Genomic DNA, 22407 nt, shown 5'->3' with positions numbered 1-22407 from the left:
CCCTTGCCTTTTCCTCCCTCTGTCGCCTTTCTTACCCCTGTCTCCCTCACTCTCCCTCCCCCATCTTTCCCTTTGATGCCTTTGTCCATTCCCCCTCTCCCCCTGCACCCGGGTGGGGGAGAGGAGAAGAGAGAGATATGTGTGGCTCTTTGTGGCTCTCCCCCTTCTATTCCTCTGACCCACTTTTGCTCTCATTCCCTCTTCTTTCCTGCTGACCTTCCTTCCTGTTCCTCTGTCCCTCCTCTGTCCCCCATCCTCCCTTTCTGTCCCCTGGCTCTTGATCTCTCCCTTTTGCGTAGTCTCCTTCTCTGCTCTGTGGGGAGTTTCAGCTCCCAGTCATTAGGATGGAGGAGATGGTCGTCATGGCAACTGTTGTCATGTCAGGGGCTACTGGGATGGGGATTAATAGTATCTAGGTGAGAGCTACCTGAGTGGAGACTGATTGATTCATAGGAGGTTTGATGTTTTTCTCTGCTACTCATGGCTGTTAAATACCTTCTCTCCCTGCTGCCTCCCCCCCCCCACCTTCATCTCTTTCCCTCTTTCTCTTTTCTCTCCCTCTCCTCTCTTTCTCTCTGTGTCTTTCTCTCTCTCTCCTTCCCTCCTCCTTCCTCTTCCCCCACTTTCTCTCTCTGTTTCTCCCTCTCTCCCTCCTCTCTTTTTTCTCTCTGTCTGTGTCTCTCCTCCTTCTCTCTCTTTTCTCTCTCTCTCTCCCTCTCCTCTATTTTTCTTCTTTCCCTCCCTCCTTCCCTCCCTCCTTCCTCTTCTCCCACTTTGTCTGATTTTCCTTCTCTCCCTCCTCTCTCTTTCTCTCTTTCCTCTGTCTCTCTCCCTCTCCTCTCTTTCTCTTCTCTCTCCTTCCATCTTTCCTTCCTTCCATCCTTCTTCTTCTCCCACCTTCTTTGTCTCTCTCCTCCCTCTCTTCTCTTTCCCTCTTTCTCTTTTCTCTATCTCTGTCTCTCTCTCTCTCCTTTCTCTATCTCCTCTCTCTTTCCCTCCCTCCCTCCTCTTCTCTCTTTTTCTCTCTGTCTTTCTCCATTATACACACACAAATATACTGAATGCACATCCCATATGTTGTACAGAGGAGTATACTGTGTATGCCTCCAAGTATATGTGCTTGAGAGAGTCCATCTTGTTTATGTGAGTTTAGGTTCACCTGTGTGTGGTATGCGCCTATGGGTGTGTCTTTGCAAGCTTTTGTTCAGCATTTGTGTATGTATGTGAGTGGACCTTTATGAGTTTTTGTGTATTTTTGTGAGCTTGTGTGCAGCATGTTGTGTCTTTGTGTGAGCACATCTTTGTAAGTCTGTGTAGTGGTGTGTGTGTGTGTGTGTATGTGTGTATGTGTGTATGTGTGTGTGCATGCGTGTGTGCATGCGTGTGGTGTGTCTTTGTAAGTCTCTCTGTGACTATGTGCTCTGAATGCAGAAATCCCCCCAAACACCGATGAATCTGCCACCTTGTGCCTCTCCCTGCTAGCCTGCCCCTTCCTTCCTCCTTCCCTGGTAAGGGAGCAGTTAGCTAGCATAGTCCAATGAACTCAGGAGAACTGGGGCCCCACTGGTGATGTTGTGGGTGTCAGTCCCCCTTTCTGGGGCTTTCTTTTCTCCTCTGTAAATTGGGGGACTTGAATGAGATCCTCTCTGAATCTTCTTCCTGCTCTGACATTTCGTGCTTTATGACAGGAGAGGCCTCAGCAACGGAGCCCCCAGGACTGCCCTTTCCTTCCTTTTTTCCCTCAATCTTGAGATCCCCCTCTGGACATTGGGTCCAGGATCCTTGGTTGGGAAAGGTGTAAGTGGGGAGCACTCCTGAGCTCCCGGGATGACTCAAAAGTGGGAAGTCCCAGTAATCAAAGCAATTAGTCATGGGAGCAATTATGCTAATTGTTCCACTCCATGAGTCACTTCCAGCAAGTAAATACTGATTAATTCATTACTGAGCCTGAGGGAAAGGAGCTGGACTCTTTCAGGGTTAATAACTTCCTGCCCTCTTGCCCCCAGTGAGTACCCCTTTCCCCATCCCCCACTTGGAGAGAGCTAGGCTTGATAGGGTCCTGCTGTGTCTTGCCTTGGGGTTCCCTAGCCCCTGGGCTTGGCTTAGAGACAGGCTGACTGGGTTGGAAACCTTTCCAAAGATCTAGTCTGGCTTTGTGAACACTCGCTTCAGAGGCTGAGCATTCAAGAGAGACGGGAGGGCTGTCCTTCCTCAGCCACCTTCTGTGACAAACATCTTTCAAGGACTAGGAAAACACAGCCGTTGAGGAATCTCTAAGAATTTTCCAGTGGAAGGATCCTTAGCTATCACTAAGTGGGAGAGTGAATGGTAAGAACCAGAGAAGAAATGAGAATGGGGGCTGGGGAGGCCAGCTTAGCCAAACTCAGTAGGACCCCCAAGTCATGTCTCTGAGCCTGATGCCTCTGTGAGTGGTACTGCTCTTTATCCAGGCCCCCACATTCTCGGATGCTCCTTCCACCTCTGGGGACATGATTTCAGGCTCCTGAAGTGCCGTCTTTTCTCTCCTCCCCAATTTTCCTAGTCAGTCAATGACCCGACCTCTGCCATATCACTGGAAGAGGTGGCAAAGCCTGTAGGCTGGTACATTGGAAAGAGAGTCTGGTGGTAGAGTCAGAGGACCTGGGTTCGGATCCTTACTTACTGTGTTGCTTACTTACTATGTTGGACCAATGGTATCACTTCCCTGGGTCACACTTGCCTCCTCTGGGAAGTGAGGGGGTTGGACCAGCTGGTGGCCGAGATGCCTGTCAGCTCTAGAACCATAATCAAATCATCATTTGTTCCCTTTCTCCTTCTGCTGCCATCCTCCTCCTCCAGGTTCTCCGTGCTAAGATCATGAGCTCAGAGAGTTAGAGCAGGAAAAGGACCTGAGAAGTCACTGGGTCCACCTTCCCCCCTCCTCAAGTTTTCAGAGGTCTTGCCTAAGGTCACAATAGGTAACAGAAGCAGGATTTGAATTCAGGGCCTTCCCATCTCCAGGTTCATGGGTTGCTTAGCTCATATATTCTCCCCAGGTCTTGTCATCCCCAGTTCCTTCCGCCAGTGATTATTCAGGCTGTTTGCTTCCCTTGATTACCGGCTCATCCATGTTCCTTTTGAAGTGTGCCACCCAGAACTCCCTTCTAGGGTTCCAGGTGTGAGGGGGCAGCCAGAGCTCTGGCAGTGGGCCTGTAACTCGGTGCTTTGGTGCAGGAAGGCTCAGCTGGCGTTACCATTTGGAGCTGCCATGGAGTGGTCCATGGAAACCACCCAGGGCTTTTTCACAGGGGCTCACCTTTGGCCATCTGGTACTGCTGCAGGTTGTTTCTTCCAGCCCAAGCATAGGAGCACCCTTTTGTTCTCTTTAAACAATTTTATTGGGATCTTTTGTTTTTATGGTGACTTTCTTCATTTCCAAATATATCCTTCCCTACTTAGCTCAAAATAGAGGGGGGGAGAGAGAAAGAGAGAGGGAGAGGGAGAGGGAGAGGGAGGAGAGAGACACACACAGAGAGAGAAGAAAGATAGAGGGAAGAGAGAGACACAGAGAGAGGCAGAGAGGAGACAGGGATAGAGAAGGAGAGAAAGGAAAAAGAAACATAGAGAGAAAGAGAGAGACAGAGGGAAGAGAGAGAGAAGAGACAGGAGACAGAAACAGAGAGGAGACAGGTATAGGTGGAGAAAGAGACAGAGAGGGAGCAAGACAAAGAGAAAGAGACAGAGGAGAAAGAGACAGAAGAGACAGAGGTAGGTAGAGAAGGACACAGAGGGGAGAGGCACATAGGAAAGACAGAGAGAGTTAGAGGCAGAAAGGGGAGAGACAGAGGAGAGAGATGGAGAGAGACAGATACAGAGACACACACGGGGAGAGAGAGAGAGAGAGAGAGAGAGAGAGAGAGAGAGAGAGAGAGAGAGAGAGAGAGAGAGAGAGAGAGAGAGAGAGAGAGAGAGTGAGAGAGAATTAAGCAACTTGACCCCCGTTCAGGCAGTGTGAGGTTATATGCAGGGTTCCATGCCCCTAACTGCCCCTTTCTGCAAAGGAGGGAGGGTGATGCATCCTTTCTTCTCTTCTTGGAGGCCCAGTTGGATGATCAGAATTATCCAGTGCTTGGTTTCAGTTTTCTCTTCTTTTCATTTATGTGGATGGAGTGAGTGTGTGAGTGTGTGTGTGTGTGTGTGTGTGTGTGTGTGGCCTTCCTCTTTCTACTCCATTCTGTAAATCAGTTCTCTGGATCATAGGTATAGATCTAGGAGCTTGAAAAAGATACCGGGGCCTTTTAGTCTGCTTCCTTCGTTTGACATTTGAAATAATGAAGGCTGGGGGAAGGTAAAGGACCAGCCCAAAGTAGGAAGCACCAGAGGCTGTATTTGAAGCCATGTTCTTTTTTTGTTTACCAATTTTTCACTGGAAATAAGTTCATAACCTTGTGGACAGGCGGTCATCAGCCCACATATTTTGGATCCTCATTCCACTGTCTCAGTGTGTTACCCTATTCTTCCAAAGTTTACATCTTTTAAAATTCGATCTATACCTTCATCCAAATTGTTGATGTAAAGTTGTTGAGAAGTATTGAACTGAATGTTGAACCGAATGCAGCAAGATCAGGTCCCCCCACTGGGATCTCTCCAGTTTGACCCATCACCACTCTTTGGTTCATTTAAGTCAAGTAGTCTACAAACATTTTAATAAATGTGCCTACTGTGTGCCAGGCCCTGTGTCAAATACACCTAACCATACGATTGTCTAGTGGATACCTCTCCATCCTATTTTTAAAGTTCGATTCATTATGTCTTATCTAGAATAGTTATCTTGTTTTTAGAATAGGGAGATTCATCTTCATGAGTTCAGATCTGGTCTCAGACACTTCCTAGCTGTGTGACCCTGGGCAAGTCACGTCACCCTGTTTGCCTCAGTTTCCACATCTGTAAAATGAACTGGAGAAGGAAATGGCAAACCACTCCAGTATCTTTGCCAAGAAAACCCTCAATGGGGTCACAGAAAGTCAGATGCAGTTGAAACAAATTAGCAACAATGGTAACATTTGCAGCAACAGCATCTAAAATGGTATCATGGCACAGCCTTAGCATGCTGGAGGCAGGAAGACCTGGATTCAAGTGTCAGCTCGGACTTACACTGACTATGTGACTGGTCAAGCCATTTAACCTATTAGTACCCCAGGAAACTGTCTGGGATTACAGGGTGCCAAGCATGTGTGGATCAGGATTGGGAGAAGGAGGTTCTTCACTGGGAGTCCTCAGTGCCTGTGAAATCAGAGATCTGATGGGTTTAAACTCTGAAGGTAAATGTGAACACATCCCAACAAAGTGTACCAGGCTCCCCCAGCAGGGTAGCTCAAAAGGGGCAGTTGTGCCTAATGGGAATTGCCATCCTTCACTGTTAGGATTTGCCATTCATTAAAAGCAGGGAAGGTTGTGTGCTTTAATGAGGCAGTGCCAAGCTGTAATTAACCTGGACCTAGTTGCTGTTCATTTTTCTCTTCATTTGGATGACTAGTCAGGTGATATCTCTCTCTTTCTCTGGCTCTGTCTCTCTTTCCCTCTCTACCTATCTCTGTATCTGTCTCTCTCTATTTCTGACTTTCTGTGTCTCTGACTCCCTTTCCTCTCTCTCTCTCCATCTCTGTGTCCTCTCTCTGTCTTCTGTCTCTCTCCTTGTCTCTCTGTCTTTGTGCCTGTCTCTATCTCCTTCCTTGTCCCCCCTCCATCTGTATCTTTCTCTCTACTTTCCTCTCTCTTATTCACAAGGATATGGGTGATGGGTCATCATAAACATTACTGACATCGAGGTCTACTGCACCTATGCCTTTCCTCTGCTATGCTCAGTCTAGTGACTGAGTCCAAAAGGAAAGGAAATGAGGTTTTAGTCAGGTACGATCTATTCTTCATGAACCCATACTGGCTCTAAGTGTTTTCAAAAGTGTTCAGAGAGCACCCTATTCATAACAAACTTGAGCAGATTGCCAGGAATAGGAATCAGGCTATTAGCTCATCGTCTGAAGAACCCCCCTCTTCCTCTTCTTAAAAATCAGGCCTCCATTTGCCTTTTGCCAGGCCCACAGGGCCTTGTCTGTTCTCTGTGATTTTTTGGTGATTGGCTATGGTTCAGAAACCACATCCCTTTCTTTCAGGGCCCAGGATTGTTATGGGTAGAGATCTTATGACTTGTAACCTTTTAGGGCAGCTGGCTACTTCTCAGCTCCTCACTCATCCTGGAGATATCACTTCCCGCTTAACTGTGTTTGTTTTATACTTTCCAGTCTGTGGAGAAAACAGAGTAAGAGATGAGAAGGGTTGTGTTGGTTTGGTTTTGGGCTCTCTGTCTGCTGCTATCTCTGGCTATCCCAAGTTAGTGGCCTCTGTCCCTGCTTTGATCTCCCTTTGGCTCCTCAGGGAGCTAAAAACCCAACCCCATGTTCTTTGCTGTTCTTATGTCCCACAGGCTTCTCCTCCTTATGATGCTGTGGCATTCCTCACGTTCTTCTTACAGGTCCTAGAAGCTCTTTTTCTCATCACTCAGCTTCCTGCCCTTGGCCTCCATTTTTGTCTTCATGTCTAGGACCCAGAGGAGGGCTCTTGAGTGTTCTGGGTCCGCATTAGACTTTTCCCACACCTTCTGATCCTTCAGGCTGCTCTTTTCCTGGATTCTGTGACCCCTTTCTCACTTTATGTGTTTACTCCTATGTGGCCTCCTTCCATCTTCCACCTGTTGAAATTCTATACAACCTTCAAGGCCTAGTTTAAAATATAAGGAATCTTAAACTCAAACAGGGCTCATTACCTTTCCTGTTACTGTAGAGGGCAACCCCAACCTCCCTGTCCCTCGGGCTCACAAACTAGGGGTCATTTTGGACTCCTCATGCTGTCTCACCTCTCATATCCAAGCTATGGCTAAGGCCTGTCATTTTTGTAGCCTCCCTTCTCTCCTCTGATACTGCTGCCACCCTCATCCCCTCACCTGGACTGCTGTAATAACCTGCTGGTGGGTCTGCCTGCCTCAAGTCTCTCCCTACTCTAATCTATCCTATATTCGGTCACTAAAGTGCTTTTCCTAAAACACAGTTTTGATTATGTCACTTCTCTCCTCAATAAATTCTAGTGGTTCCCTATTGCCTCCAGGATCAAATATAAGATGTTCTGTTTGGCATTCAAAACCCTTCATAACCTAGTCCCCTTCTACCTTTCTAGTCTTACACCTTACTCCCAGAGCTTAGCACAGTGCCTGGCACATAGTAGGAGCTTAAGCTTAATAAATGTTTATTGATTATCATCACCATCAACAATACATGTTTCCTTAGCAGTTATTCTGTACCAAGCCCTAGGGATACAAAGAAACTGGTTCCTGACCTCATTTTCTAATGGAGGAGTTAGTTCAGTTGTGCCTGACTCTCCATGATCCCATTTGGAGTTTTCTTGGCGGAGATACTGGAGTGGTTTGCTGTTTCCTTCTCCAGCTCATTTTACAGATGAGGAAACTGAGGCAAACAGAGATAAGTGACTTGCCATGGGTAACAAAGCTAGTAAATGTCTGTGACTGAATTTGCACTTAAGAAGATGATCTTCCTGAATTTCCAACCTGGGCACTCTATCCACTGCACCACCTAACAGCCCCTAATGGAAGAGACAAGATATGAATTACTAGGTCTTCACAAAATACATAAAGGCAGAGGATACTAGTGGGGGTGTGGAATGGGGTGGAGGGTTAAGTGACTTGGCCCAGGTTCACACAGCTACCAAATGGCAAATGTCTGAGCCTGGATTTGAACTCCTGTCCTGACTCCAGGGCTGGTGCTCTATCCACTTCTCCACCTCATTGCCCCCTTAACAAGCTTCTAAGTACCAGTTAGGCACTAGGTGCTATCCTAGGTACTAGGGCTACAAATACAAACATTGAAACAATTCCTACTTGCAAAGAGCTTACATTTTAATGAGGGAAGGCGGGTGCGTCAACAGAAAAGAATAAATGCCAAGAATGGCTGCAGAGTTCAATACAGGAGGGAGGCCATGAGCAGCTGGAGGCATGTGGAACAGCTAGTAATATATTTTCATTTTCTCCTCCAGACATCAAAGCATTAAAGAGTTTTGCAACCTTAACAAGCTGTCAGTAAATTGTCGAATGAATGAATTCATGAAATAGTACTCTTTTCTTTAGTGGGGTAGGGAGGGTTTATGACTTAGTTCTAGTTACTAATAATTAATGCGTCCTCTCATATATGGGGAGGATGTCATGGACCTCAGTAGTTTGGTGTGTTCTTTGAATTGTGTCCCCAGGAGAAGGAAGAGGATAAAAAGCTGGGAGTCACAAAGACCTGGGTTCAAATTTGGGCTCAGATACTTCATAGCTGTGTAACATGGGGGCAAGTCACTTAACTGCTGTCTGCCTCAGTTTCCCTGACTGTAAAATGGGGACTATAGCACCTAACTCTCAGGGTTGTTATAAGGATCAAACTAGATAATATTTGTCAAAAGTACTTAGCATGGTTCCTCATACACTGTAGGCTTTTTATAAATGCTTTTTCCTTTCACTTTCCTGGGCTGTTTCCACTCTCTCCTGTGGGGTCAAGCATCATGTTTACCAGATGGATGATGTGACTTCTGGTTCTGGGATAAAGACTTGATCTGTAGCTGGGATACTTGCTCAGTCTGTAGCCTGTCCTAGGGGCTTGTCTGCAGTGATTAGAGTGGTTTACTCTATCTCAGGCCAAGCATCGGTATGTGGCTAGAATCAGGGATAATTCTGTATCCAAACTCAGTGTATGGTAGGTATCATTGTATGATCACTTTTAAGTCTCAGTCTGAGTCACGAGTTTGGAATTCAGTCTGTGGTTTAGATGATAGGATCCTAGATTTAGAAGTGACCTTTAGAGGTCATTAGGTCCAGCCCTTCACTTTACATGTCAGGCAGGTGGCCTAGTTGATAGTGCCTTGGATTTCTAGTTGGTAAGACCTGAGTTCAGATTCCCACCTCATTCACTTGCTAGCTTTGTGACTCTCTCTGTGCCTCAGTTTCCTTATCTAAAAATTGGAGATACTAATAGCGTCTACCTAGAAAGGTTGTGAGCCTCGAATGAGATAACACTTTGCAAACTTTAAAGCTCTATCCCCATTTTCTGGAGGAGGAAACTGAGGACAAGAGAGGTAAATGACTTGCCCAGGGTCACACAGCTAATAAAAATAGGGCTTCATCTTGTGTCTGGTGTAGGAAATCATGAGATCATAGATCCGAAGAGGGATCAGAGGCCTAATCTAATCTAATCCCTTTATTTGGCAGATGAGAAAATTGATGCCCAGAGAGACTAAAATGTTTCTATAAGGTCCCACAGGTAATGAGTGACAGATGCCAGGTTTGAACTCAGGTCCTCTTAACTTCAGCTTCGGTGCACAGGGCAAGGGATCAGTCTACGTGTAGAGTCAGGACTCAGTTAATGTCCGATCTGGTGTTAGGCTCATTCTGTTTCTGGCATTAGAGCTCTGTTTGTGACTGAGGTTAGGCCTTAGTCTGTGGTCTAGGTAGGTAGGAGAGTCTTTTCCCCAATGCTTAGGGCTTCTTCTGGAACCAAGATCCAGCTAGGTATTGACTTGACTATAAGACTTGACTTTACTCAGGATTATTGCCCAGTCTTTGGCTGAGACCTGGGCACAATCTGACCTGGACAAAACAAATTTGTTTGTATCTATGGTTAGAGTTCAGTCTTGTCAATTGGTGTGGAGTGGGGGGGAGGGGGGAACTATAGAAGGATTAGATCCTTGTCCTTGACTTTGACAGCACCATGTCCAGACCACTGCTTCAGATCCCCATTTCAGGCTGGACTGGAGGCAATGGTCAGTAGAAAGATGAGAGCAGGATGCAGGAGTCTTGACTCCCAAATTTTCCCAAATACCAGGCTCCAAATTCTCCTTTGGATTCCCTAGCTTTCTTCCCTCCCCTCCTCTACCCTCTTCACCACTTATCTGAAGATGGAGTCCATAAGCAGTGCCTTTCCCGAAAAATGGGGAGAGACCAGTCCAGATGTCGTCATCTATTGACAGCCAATCCAGATATTTCTTGCCTTCTTGGGCAGACTGCCCAGGTTCTGCTCTGGCTTCTTGTAGCCACTCTCAGAGGGCAAGGGGGGCATGGGAAAGCCACGGCTTCTCTGGAAAGTCCTGAGGCTTGGATACCGTGAGATCCTTCTGGGAAAAGTGTGGTTTATAGACAGATCCCAGCTGTTCATCCTGTCTCCTTGAGTTACCTCGTCCTTTCCTCCTCCTTCCCTCTCAAAAAGAGCTTTGGGTGAGGGGAGTCTCCTATTTCTCCTTCACCAGCAGTCTCTTTCCTTTCAAGGTTCTGGTCCCCACTTTGTTCTTCCTTTCCAGCTTCCCTCATCACCCCTGGCTTCTCACCTCTTGGTCTTGTCCACTGTGCCCTTGATTCAGTGCTGCCATGTTTTTTCCTAATTAGTCTGCTCGCTATTCCTCATGTCATCTCTCGCTTCCGTGGCTTTGAGTGGTCTCTTCTCCAAAGCCTGAGTTTCCCCTCACCCTGCCTTACTACTTTCAAAGCTCAGCTGAAAAGCTTCCTTCTCTACAGGGCCTTTCCTTATCTCCCCCAGCCTCCCAGCCATCTCCAGTTGCTACTGCGTCCTAAAATTACATTTTTAAATTTAATTTAAATTTTTAAATTTAAGATTACATTTTACAGATGAAGAAGTATTTTATATTTATTTTTTTCCACATGCTGTTTGTCACATCAGAGTGCATGCTCTTCTAGGGAAGGAACTGTTTGTTTTATTTTTTTGTCTTTATAACCCTAGTGCTTAGCACAGGGATGTGGGGCATGTAGTAGGGACTTAGTAAATCGTTTGAGCTAGTGACCTGTTCTTAGGGAATTGGTCAAAGAAAGTATGAGGGCCTGTGCTTGAATGTAATTGGGGGAGAAGGGAATTGGACCCAATCAGGGATGTGGAGCCATGCCTGTGGAGGCCTGGACTGAGCAGCATTGCCAGTATCCTTACCCTACGTGTAGGAGGATTGAACCTGTTGTTCCAGGCACCCTGAGATTTTCAGTGGTGCCCTGGTTCTTTATCATGGGTATGTGATGTGTGGCCTCTGGCCTTCCTGGGGGTCCATTGACTGCCCGATTGGTTCCTTGGTGCTGAGCTCTGTCCCTCTGCTCCTCCCTAGGCTCAGCGATGGCGCAGCGAGAACTTTGAGAGGCCAGTGGACCTGGAGGGATCGGGGGATGACGACTCCTTCCCAGATGATGAGCTAGATGACCACTATTCCGGCTCTGGCTCTGGCTGTAAGTTCAGTCCCTCTCTCCTCTCCCTCCTCCTCCTCCTGCTGTGGCCACCTGTGGGTCTCTCAGCCTGGTCTGTCTAGGAAGCTGCTGGCTCCTGGCCATATCCGCACAATCCATCTTCACATGGGTACTGTGTGTGTCCTCCCATGTGCCTAGCATTGTGCTAAGTGCTGTGAGGGATACAGAAAATGACATAGACATTTAAAGTGTACAAAGAACCTCCTCTGAGCCTCACTACAGCCCTGTGAACTCACTATCGGCCCCATTTTACAGATGAGGAAACAAGCTCAGTGGAGTATAACGTATATACATACATATACACATATCTGTATCTATATCTATATCTTTACATCTTCACATGGAAGGAATCATGAGGTCCAGAGAAGGCAAAATGATTTTATAACACTAACAAGCCTTTACATAGGACTTTAAGGTTTGCTAAGTGCTTTTACAAATGTCTTATTCGACAACCCTATGTTGTTGTTCAGTTGTGTCCAACTTTTCCATGCCTGCATTTGGGGTTTTCTTGGTAGAGATATTGGAATGCTTCGCCATTTCCTTCTCCAGCCCATTTTGCAGATGAGGAAACTGAGGCAAAGAGGGTTAGGTGATTTGCCCATGGTCACACAAATAGTGTCTGAGATTGGATTTGAACTCAGGACAATGAGTCTTCCTGACTCACGACCTGGCATTCTATCTTCTGTACCACCTAACTGGCCATTAAGGTGCTATTAATATCTGTCCCCATTTTACAGATGATTCGGCCTGAGTTACACAGCTAGTAAGTGTCAGGCTGAATGTGAACTAAGGTCTTCCTGGATCTTAGACCTAGCACCACCTAGCTGTCTACACTTAGAGTGTTGGTGGTATAGCTGGAACTGAAATCTGGGTCTCCAAGTATAGCTATGTTCCCTCACTAGGAGCTTAGGTTTTAGGTGAAGAAATAAACTACACATGAAAGGTTAACATAGCAGACAGTAAGTGCCTGGAGCCCACTGAATGATGGAGCACACAGGAAGGTATAAAAAGGGCTCATTAGGAATGTGACCTTGCTGGAGGTGATCAGGGAAGGCTTTCTGGAAGAGGGGCAGTCTGACTTTGGGTGATAGATGGATTGAATTTTGATAGGTAGAGAGAAGGGAGCAAGTCTTTCTCAGGAATGCTCTGTCAGCTCCTTGGCCTGGTAGGGACCTTGGGAAAAGGCTATATTCCCTTCTCTGCCATATTATCCAAAGAGAGACTGAATTGAAAGGTGGGTGAGAAAATGCCAGTCCTCTCTGCACCCCCTGCTCGAACAAAACCACAGCTCCCACTAACTCCACAATCCCCTCTCTTCTTCCTTCCTTTTAGACTTTGAGCAAGAGTCTGGGATTGAGAAGGCTGTGAGGATAAGTACCAATGTAGCTGTTGCCCTGTCCACCACCCCAGCTGTGCTGCCCACCAGTGCCATCCAGCCCATGGGCACCCCTTTTGAGATGCAGCCATCAGAGAGTCCCACCCCCAAGCCTGCCACCACTGTTTTAGCAGTGACCAAGGTGTCAGTGGTCCCCATGGCTTCTGCCACCACAGCCACCACAGCCACAGCCACAGAGGCCGTGACCACTGTGGCTCTAGCTGTGGCCACTGAGGCCCCAGCCGTGGCCACTGTGGCCCCAGCTGTGGCCACTGCTGCTGCTGCTACCACCAACATCATCCCGACTACCGCTAGCATCCCCACATACCTCCCATCCACAATCAGCATGCCTGTTTCTCAGGCAACGGCCCTCCCTAAACTCCCGCCTCCTCCCCCGGCTACGGTGGCAGCCACAGTCCAGGCCACAGTTCAGGCCACGGCCCAGGCCACGGCCCCTGCCACACTAACCCTCTCTGCAGTGGCTTCTGATCTGGACACAGAGGTATCTACCCCGAAGCTGGTGGTCACTGCCACGCCGGGCACCTTGCCGAACCCAGAAACCTCTCAGCCTCCAGGTGTCTTCGAGAAGAGCACAGTAGCAATGGGATCTGATGCTCTGGTGCCCACTGAGGTGCCACAGGTGGGAGAATAGGGTTGGGAATTAGAGATGAAATAGGGATTTAGAAAGAGCCCAATCAAGAGAGATTTGGAATGAAGATAAAGAATGAGGGATGGGGGTTAGGATGTGATTAAGGATGGTGAATGGGGAGGGAGGGGTGAGCAGGCAGGCTCTTGTTGGGAAGGCAGTGCTGTTTGGAGAACTAAGGTGAGGAGGCTGATCTTTCCCCAGCCTCTTCTGGGGCGAGGGTCCCTGCCAGGCACCATTACAGGGCTGTGTAACATCTGCTGCTGTCTGCCTGGCATTCGCTGTTTACTTCCCAGATGGACCTTCCTCACTCTTCCTTGGTCCATTTTCTCTATTACCCTCTCTCCATCTTTTCCTCCATCCCTCATCCTCCTATTCTTTTCTTCTTTCCACTGGATTTGGATTCAAAAGGGCTGGGTTCAAATTCCAGCTTGGTAAGTTACTATTTATATGACTTGAGGCAAATTACCTGACCTCTCCAGGTTTTAGGTCCCCTGCTGTTGGACTGGATGGCCCCTGAGGGTCTTCCTGACTCCCAGTCTATGAGCCTGCCTTGCTTCCCCATCTCTTGCCCTTCTTACCCCTCTTTCCTCCTTTTTCTCCCCATGCCTTTCCTGACTTCTTTTCTTTCAAAATGGTTCATCATTTATTTTTTACACCAATGTCACTTCTCAGTGATCCAAATGGAGCCTTTTTGAGGCAGAGTTGAACAAAACATCACCCCAACATGTACCCCTTTTTTTCCTCCTTTTATTCCCCTCTTTCTCACTGTTTTTTCTCCTTTTCTCCTCCACCTCCTCTCCTTCCTTTCTCTTTCCTCTCTGTTCTTTCTGCCACATGGGCTATCTGTGGGGTTGGGAGATGGGAGATGTGAGGGCCCAATGGAGGATTTCCAGACTGGGAAAAGACAGAACCTTGAGCCAGTCCTGCGAGGCCCCTGCCCACTCTCCTCCCTTTCTGTTCTCCATCCTTGCAGACCCCTACCCCAGAGGCCCCACTGGCTACAAACCGGGAAGTAGAGGCAGAGGTACCATTCCCCAGTGGGGACTCAGAGCCCCCAGAGGAAGGCATCACTCAGCCAGAGCTGGACAATGAAGTAGTGGCAGTGGGCGAAAAGACCACTACCACCTCAGCAGGAGTAAAACCCAAGGACGAGCAGCCTGGTCCAGGCCTGTTTGATAACACCATCGACTTGGGCAACTCCGCAGCCCAGCTGCCTCAGAAGAACATTCTGGAGAGGAAGGAAGTGTTAGTAGGTAAGGCCTGGGTAAGGAAGGGGCGGGGAGGAGGGACAAGAGGCAGGAGTGAGGAGAAGGAAGGAAGGAAGGATGGATGGAGTTCTCATGTCCCCAGAACTTAAAAATGCTTCCTAATGTTTCGTTCATTCCCTCGTTATACATTCCTTCATATTCTTCACTTTTCTCCCAGGGGATCTTCACTAGCTCAGACCTGAGGGTCTCCCTTTAATCCAGGGGGTCCCTAATACACTTGGGAGATATGGCTTGGCCCCACCCCCCTTCCCAGTCCCCAAGCCCCTGACCATCCACCCTCCTTCACTCCAGCCTCCATGGTCCCCATCCTAAGCCCGACTCCTTCGTTTTTCCCTGCAGCGGTGATTGTGGGTGGGGTGGTTGGAGCCCTCTTTGCTGCCTTTCTGGTCACACTCCTCATCTACCGCATGAAGAAGAAGGATGAAGGGAGCTACACTTTGGAGGAGCCGAAGCAGGCCAGCGTCACATACCAGAAGCCGGACAAACAGGAGGAGTTCTATGCCTAGAAGGACTCCTCAGTGCCTCCTCTTGCCTCCTCTTTCCTTCCCTTCCCCCCAGTCTTCTTCTTCTTTCCTTCCCCCTTTTTGCTTACCCCTTGAACAGAACTGTGAGTCTTCTGAATCCCTCTGCCATGTCGGACCCAAGTTACTGCTGATGCAGGGGGACATTGTCCTCAAACCTTTGTGCCCTCCCTCTGACACGTGGGGTGGGACTTTGGAAACAGGCCAGCCAGCCTTCCCTCTTCCATCTACAGAACTGGGATCCCCACTTATTTGTAGAGGAGCTTTGATCAGCATCCCTCCCCACTTTTCAGGCCAGAGTTGGGCTCCAGAGGAGTCAATGGTCAGTCAGGCTAGGGCTGCAGGGACTTTGGGCCAGATTTCTATCTGTGAGAGAAGTTAAGAGTCAGACAAAACTTTCTTTGGTTGATAAATGAGGGAGTGAGACGTGGGAATCCCTTTCTCCTCTCCCTTGGACTCTTGATGGTCTTCTCATTGGGATTGAGAGGTTTCTCCTGGACTGGCAGCGGGGCACCTTTTGTCATGGGGCTGTGAACCCTTAGCTTAGTGGTTTTAGGGGCCCATGGCAGCCAATGCTATCTCTTAGGCGGGACATCTTTTGGCCATGGCAAGTGAGCCCTGTGGACAGTGCTGGATTGAAGTTGGGGGGAGGAAAGAGAGGAAGAGAGAGTCTGAATGGAAGAGGAGTGATAGTGGGAGAGGGGAGTGAGTAGGGAGCCTGGAGGCTCTCCACCCTCCCTTGCCCCTTCCCCCTGCTCCTGGGGCTCTCTCAGACCTAACCTTGAATTACCTCCCAATGCCAGCCAGCATCAGGGTTAACAAGCATGTGGCTTTGCCAAGAGTGCCTGAGAGTGACTGGCTCAAGCCTTCTCCAGAGAAGGGGGGACATTCCTTCTTTCCCTCCCCCATCTCCCTTGCTGGACTGGGCACAGACTGTTTCTGTGGCTCAAGCTGGTGAGGGTGGGGGGAGTGTCTGGGCAGAGATATTCTGCTGAAGGCAGCCACCCAAGGGGTAGCGTTTGCCAGACACAACTTCGTCACAATCAGCCACGTATATCACTCACATGACCCAACATGCAGATAGTCACAAAAAAGTTACACACACCAGGCCCACCAGCCATCCTATCATGTGTCCCAACAGAATTCTCCCACACACGTCATTGACACAGCCTGAGTCAGTACCACCAGCCACATGTTCTCACATGCTGTGCCCAGGAAGCGGGGAAATCTCTTTTTAAAAGATGGGAAGGGAGGAGTAGAGAAGCTCCTTTCCCCTGAAGGCTTTAATGTCTGCTTCCCAGCTCTCCCTGCCCTTGTGGGTTATTCACACCTTCCCTGGATACCTGGAGTCAGTGGGAAGAGCCAGGATGGGTGGTCATGGAATAATAGTCTGACAGGTCCAGCTCTAAGGGTGATCCTATAATTTGGAAAGGAAGGGGACCCTCCTGTTGGAGCCAGGAACCAGATGCCAAGGGTCTGATTTCTGTGATGGAGTCCTATGGGTGCTTCTAGTCTGCCAGTTCCAGACTCCCTCCCTCATGGACTGGGGATGGTTCCAAGGAAGGCATGGAGATGGGGAAAGAAGGACTTTCACTGAAACTTATTGACTTCCTACGTGAAGCCGGCTCCCACCATATCACCCAGTTCATGGGCCTATGTCTGCCAACTCTCGGAAGCCACTTAGTGCCTGCCTGGATAGAGTCATGAGCAGCCCCTAGCCCTCTGCCCAGCCCTGTTACCTCTTGACTGGACACTGGCCCTCCCCTTTGGAAACCCCTATGGGGATGCTGGTGATCATCTCAAGGCCCTTTGGTACCTTCTCCCCATAGGGCTCCCAGGAGCTATTGGTGAGGTCCCTGCCCCAGAGCTTGTGATTGGTAGAGACTCTGCTGGCAGTAGGCCCCCTGTTTTCTGAGATCCACTCTTGTCCCTCTCCCAAGCATCTCCATATTAGATCTTGTTTGTAACTCTGGGAGTGGATGCTATGTTCATAGACACAGCCTTGCCCATGCAGTTTGTATCTTCTGCCTCCTCGAGAGACCTGAGGAATCCACTCTCTTGAGAGCACCTGCTGTTGGAGGCCTCCATGCCAGGACCCTGGACCCCGAGAGGAGCCGACCAGCACCGTGGGCCTCACGCTAGAGCCAGTCTGTTCTTGATGGATGGGCTCTTCTTCAGAGGCATGGAGCCCGTTTCAGGCTGTCTCAGACTTGGAGGAGGTGGTTTTTTACTGGGAGAGGAGGGGCCAAAAGGAATTCCAGGGATAGAGTCCTGGTTTTTGGACTGCTTGCCTCCCATCCTCACCCTTCATGTCCTGTTTATCTCATTCCCCTTGCTTTGTCAGCCCAAAGTCAGAAAGTCAGGCCATCCCCTTGGTGGATTGTGAAGTGTGGAGATGGAGAATGGGGAGAGGTTTGTAGCATCAAGGGGAATGCAAGAACAGGGGGAAAAGTCTGGACTGAGGCCTGGATGGATGCCTGAGTTGATGGGCTAGATCCCAGGAGGGAGGTGTGGAAGGGTCTCTACATATTGGTTCCTGCTGCTCCATCTCCTCCTGTAGACCTCTTTTTTGTTAGTTAGATCCATGGCCTGCCCACTCTTAGCACTGGTACACACCATATTCCATCAGACTTGTTTTCCCAGCCACACATCTGTAGGGCCATGGTCCATAGGAAGAGGAGAGTCAAGGTTGGCAGGCCTTGAGGAAGGGTCTGGTGTCATCTCCAAGTTGCCTAGTGGGGCCAGTCTTCTGCAGGCTACGAGCTCATTAGAGTGCCATAGCCCAGCTGGGGAAAAGTTGGTCCCCAAGAGTTTGAGTGTGGAGGTTCAGGGAATAGGGTAGCCTGAATGCCAGCTGCCTCTTTTGGGTCCCTATACTAGTGACCTTTTCCTGGGCTTCCTCTTTGTTCCCTAAATTTGTCACATCACCACTGGCTCCCAAGGCTGAATTTACATGTAGCCTTGTGGATAGAAATGCAAAGGGATCCTGAGATGTAAAGATGAGGTAATACTACCAGAAAACTGGTGGGGAGAGTGTGGAGAGGGGTCAAGCTACCATCAGTGTTCCTTTGCTGGGACCTCCCCTTCCTTCATCTGACCATGAGTATGATATGAATGTCACAGTGTCTTTCCTGTTCCAATGAATCACCCTATACCTTTACCCCATTTCTAGGCAGGGTTCTAGACTTGGAGAGGATTTCTTGGGAATGAGGAGGGTGGGGAGGGGAAGAGAGAAACTATAGGCAGGTGGTTGCCAGTGTGAGTTATGTCTGTAATGAGGGCAGCCTAACTAGAGGAGAGCTCATATTGCCTGAGAGCTTCCTCCAGGCAAGCACAGTTGGTGGGTTAGGTGCTAGAAGAAGCCCCCAAGGAATTGGATCATTGGCTCTATAGCCTTTGTCCCCTCAACCCAGGAATAATATTCCCTGAAGAGGTCATCTTTGGGTGGTCCATTTCTTCCATTTCTAGGGGTCCTTGGAAACTGATAGAAATGGTCCCTAGTGGAGTGCCTAGAGGGAAAGGGAAGGTGGAGGAGAAAGCCAATTGGACTTGGGGAGCCTGGGCCAGAGCTTGGGGCATCCTTGTGGGTCAGCTGGTATTGAATTCAGGGCCTAAGAGATGCTGAGAGCTTGGGTTGGGAGGGCTGCCAGGAAGCAGATGTTCCCATCCCCCAGACTCAACTTATATAAGCAAGGCAGCTGCAGGAAAAAGCTGCCTTTTGGGGTGTCCCTCTGCATTCTCTGGAGGGCACCCTTTCTGTTTCAGGGCATCTCATCCACAATTTCAGGACAAATATTCCTCCACTTTTTGTAGCTGCCCTTTCCTCCTCTGTCCATTCTTGGGGCAGTGACCCCAGGCTGCTCTCCTTGTAAATAGGAACGGAAGAAACCTGTGTAGATTTACAAATATCAAGATCGCCAAAAGACCTGGGGACAGAGGATCTCAGGGTACGTGGCCCAGTCTTGAGAGATTCTGAAAGTTCCAGGCTCTGGTGTTCACCCTGAAGAAACCTCCCAGGCTGGAGCTGGCACCATGGCCCTCCCCCCAAATAGTGAATGCATGTAAATATTTTTAATAGGAACTGTCTTGTGCAGCAGATCCGTCTTTGGGGGCTCTCCCTCTACAGAACCATCCCTGGACCTGGGGCTTGGAGGGACAATTATCTGTGCATCCAGGTGGAAGAAAGGGGAGAGCAGAAACCCCTTACCCTCACCCTATCTCTATCCCTTCCACTCGACCTGTTTGTTAACTGTTTTTGTCCTGAGTTTATGGCCAAAACTTTTGAATAACAAAGGAGAAAGAGACCAACTGAACCCTTCCCCGTCATGTAGAGGGGGGAATTAGTCTAAGCCCTGGGCTCATGGCCCAATCCGGTAATGGTACCATTATTATTATTTTTTAATTCTTTCTGTGTTGTGCCCATTTATAAGAGGAAATAAAATAAGTCATTGAAAGGATGCTCCCTGGCTGGGAGTGGGGTGAGCATCGGAATCATTTCTCTAGGCCTTGACCTCGCATCTCCCTGCCAGCCTAACCAGAAGCCACCTCCATGTGCCTCAACTCCTCCCTCTAAGGCAACATCCTGGGACCACCAGTGCCACCTTCGCTTTTAGAAGAGCCTAAGGAAAAAGGGAAATTAATTATCTCCTGAGAACCATTAGGGTTCCACAACCATTTATTAAGCACCTATTTATTACAGAGTACTCTAACTGCTGGAGAAGAGAAAAGATTAGAACACTCCTTTCCATGGAGTTTAAGAATCTACTGGGGGGATTTGCCACCAACCAGAAGCTAAACCTTGAAAGGTGCAACAACAGGAAGTGAGGAAAAGCTTGTGTTTAACTGGTGAGATCAAGGAAGACTTCCGGGAAGTGGCATTAGAACTAAGGTTTAAAGTAGAAGAATGAGGAAACTGAGGCTGGGAGAGGTGATGAAGGGGCTTGCCTGAGGTCATGTGGGTACTGAGTGGCAGAGCCAGGATTTTAAACCTGGTTCTTTCCACTATGTGTCATTGCTTCTCCCATGAAAGGCTCATTACTAGAAAACCAGTCACTAGACAATGATATTTTTGGCCATAGTAACACTCAAAGAAAAATGAGAAAGATCCTGTGTGGCCTCCATCTCCCTCAGTGATGTTGGTGGAGAGCGCAGGCAGGAGATGCTGAATATCACCCAGTTTTCAAGCTTTTCTAGAAACTAATGCTTACATGCTACTTCTGTTTAATGACCCAAAATGTGATACTCTATTAGAGTAATCTGTTCATTGAGACTGAGAAGCAGTGTGCTGTAAGGGAAAGGATGCTAATTTTAAAGAGGCCAGACTTGGATTCAGATCCTGGTTCTGACACTTAGGTGTGTGACCCTGGGCAAGTCACAAACTCACTAAGCCTCATTCTATAAAGTGGGGGTAATTATATGTGCTGAACAATGCATTGTAAACCTAAAAGAGCTATATAAATGCAGGTTATTAAGCATACCCATATTAATCTTGCTATAAATAAAATAGAAGATATAAGATAGTTGCAGTAATTAGTAGAATGGCTTGTAGGTTCTTGGAGAGCTAAATAAAGGCAATGATTTCACAGAATACTTGGTCATCTCACTTTGCAATGCTTGTGATTAGAATCGGCAAACGAACAGCCATGAAGAAAATCTCTGCTAATGGACCACCATCTGTTTCAAGAGATGAAGAAAGTCCTGTGAAGAAGCTGTCCTTCCAGCAGTTAACCTATACCTTAATACTCAGTGACTTCAGTGCAAAGATGGGCACAGGGGAGAATGGTAGAAACAATGTCAAACATGTTGGTTTGAGTTAAAAGAATGAAGGAAAGGAAAGTATTGTAGATTATTCAGAAGCCCGACAGTACATCGTGAATGCATTCTTCAAGAGAGTTGGAAAGAGTTGAATGTGATGAGTACCAAACTTCATCACACACACACACACACACACACACACACACACACACACACACACGAAATTGATACGACTTAGGAGACAATGCCTAGACAGGGAACTTTTGGCTATCAACACGAGAATCATTTCAAGATCAACTGGATAGTTGGATAGAGATCAGAATCAATGATGCGAAGACACTGTGAATTTACAGAAGTTTGTTCTGATTTGCTTAATCACGTCATTGAGTCTAAAAAAGGTGGTAAATGGACAAAAAGAACATGGACTTTGACTCTTGCTATTTCTTAGGTTTTAATTAAGGCAAAAGTCACCATGATGTGGATGAAGGACCCAAGAAACTACCTTAGCTGGAAGACTTGTAGCCAAGGACAACTATGACTATAGAGTACAACTTCATTTACAAAATAGTATAGAGAAGGTTAAGAAGCAATATCAGCTCAAGATACAATTTACTGAGACCTTGGTTTTGGATGTAGCTTAATTGTACATTCTGAGAGATTTCAGAAATTAAAATAGTAAGGAGACAAATAAATAGAGGTGAACAGGTATGCCTTCGTTTCTGCATCTATATCCTCATCAATGACAATAGTGGGAAAAACCACTTTTGGATTTCACCATGCCTGATTGTACTATGTGAAGCAATAGCAGTGACATTTTAAAAAATGAAGTTAGGATGAATGGCTGGATATGACCAAAAACAATACAGAATAAAACTATTACAGACAACATAATTTTAAAAGCACTTGGGGGCAAGGGAGGGCAAGTTTCCAAAAGTGGGGAAGCTCCTAGGCAGTTTTATTTCCTTTCACCCAAAACAAGGAACTATAAGCAACTAGCAACCCCATATACCTGCTTTCTCATGTATAAAATAAATCTTGATAATAGTCTATACGTGCACTGAAAGTAGCCTTAATGAAAGTGTGAGAAGGAAATAGACTTTTTTTGTAATTGATTTTTACCAGGCAGATCACACATTAAAATCCCCCAACTAACAAAGGAGTAGAGAATATAATATCTTAACATTGATTTCTTGATTTCAAGAGTATCTGACTCGGTAGAGGAAAAAAAAGGATCCTTAAAGGCTGTCCTCAAACCATGTATATGTTTAAAACATGCAAGATCCTGCAACAGAAAACCTACAGAGAAAGCATTCCATGATCTCACTGGGCAATATCAAGTGCCCCCTAAAATGTCTGCTAGGCATAGAGGATGTTTAGGGATTCCTTATTCATCGTGAGGTTCTTCTAGTGCTCCTGTTTTATTGTGCTAATTACACTGAATTCTGGAATGTTATGATGTCTCAAATAAAAGCCACACATTTTCGAAAGTTAGGTAATCCTCCAGATAAAATCTAAAGGGGATG

General features: G+C 47.5%; 1 protein-coding gene across 2 annotated transcripts in view; it reads left to right on the top strand.

The window, feature by feature from the left end:
* The window catches only part of SDC3 (syndecan 3), a 69740-nt gene extending 47809 nt beyond the window's left edge, over nucleotides 1–21931 (top strand). For both annotated transcript variants that reach the window (XM_072609634.1, XM_072609633.1), the window contains exons 2-5: nucleotides 11182–11299; nucleotides 12650–13332; nucleotides 14315–14594; nucleotides 14949–21931. In XM_072609634.1, the coding sequence (XP_072465735.1) occupies nucleotides 11182–11299; nucleotides 12650–13332; nucleotides 14315–14594; nucleotides 14949–15115 (1248 nt within the window). In that variant the 3' untranslated portion in view covers nucleotides 15116–21931. The remainder of the gene's footprint in view (nucleotides 1–11181; nucleotides 11300–12649; nucleotides 13333–14314; nucleotides 14595–14948) is intronic.
* Nucleotides 21932–22407: the final 476 nt, after the last annotated feature.

This window comes from Notamacropus eugenii, chromosome 5, assembly GCF_028372415.1.
Source record: "Notamacropus eugenii isolate mMacEug1 chromosome 5, mMacEug1.pri_v2, whole genome shotgun sequence".
NCBI lineage: Eukaryota > Metazoa > Chordata > Mammalia > Diprotodontia > Macropodidae > Notamacropus > Notamacropus eugenii.
The sequence above is the reverse complement of the archived record's forward strand: the minus strand, read 5'-3'. Positions and strand labels throughout refer to the sequence as shown.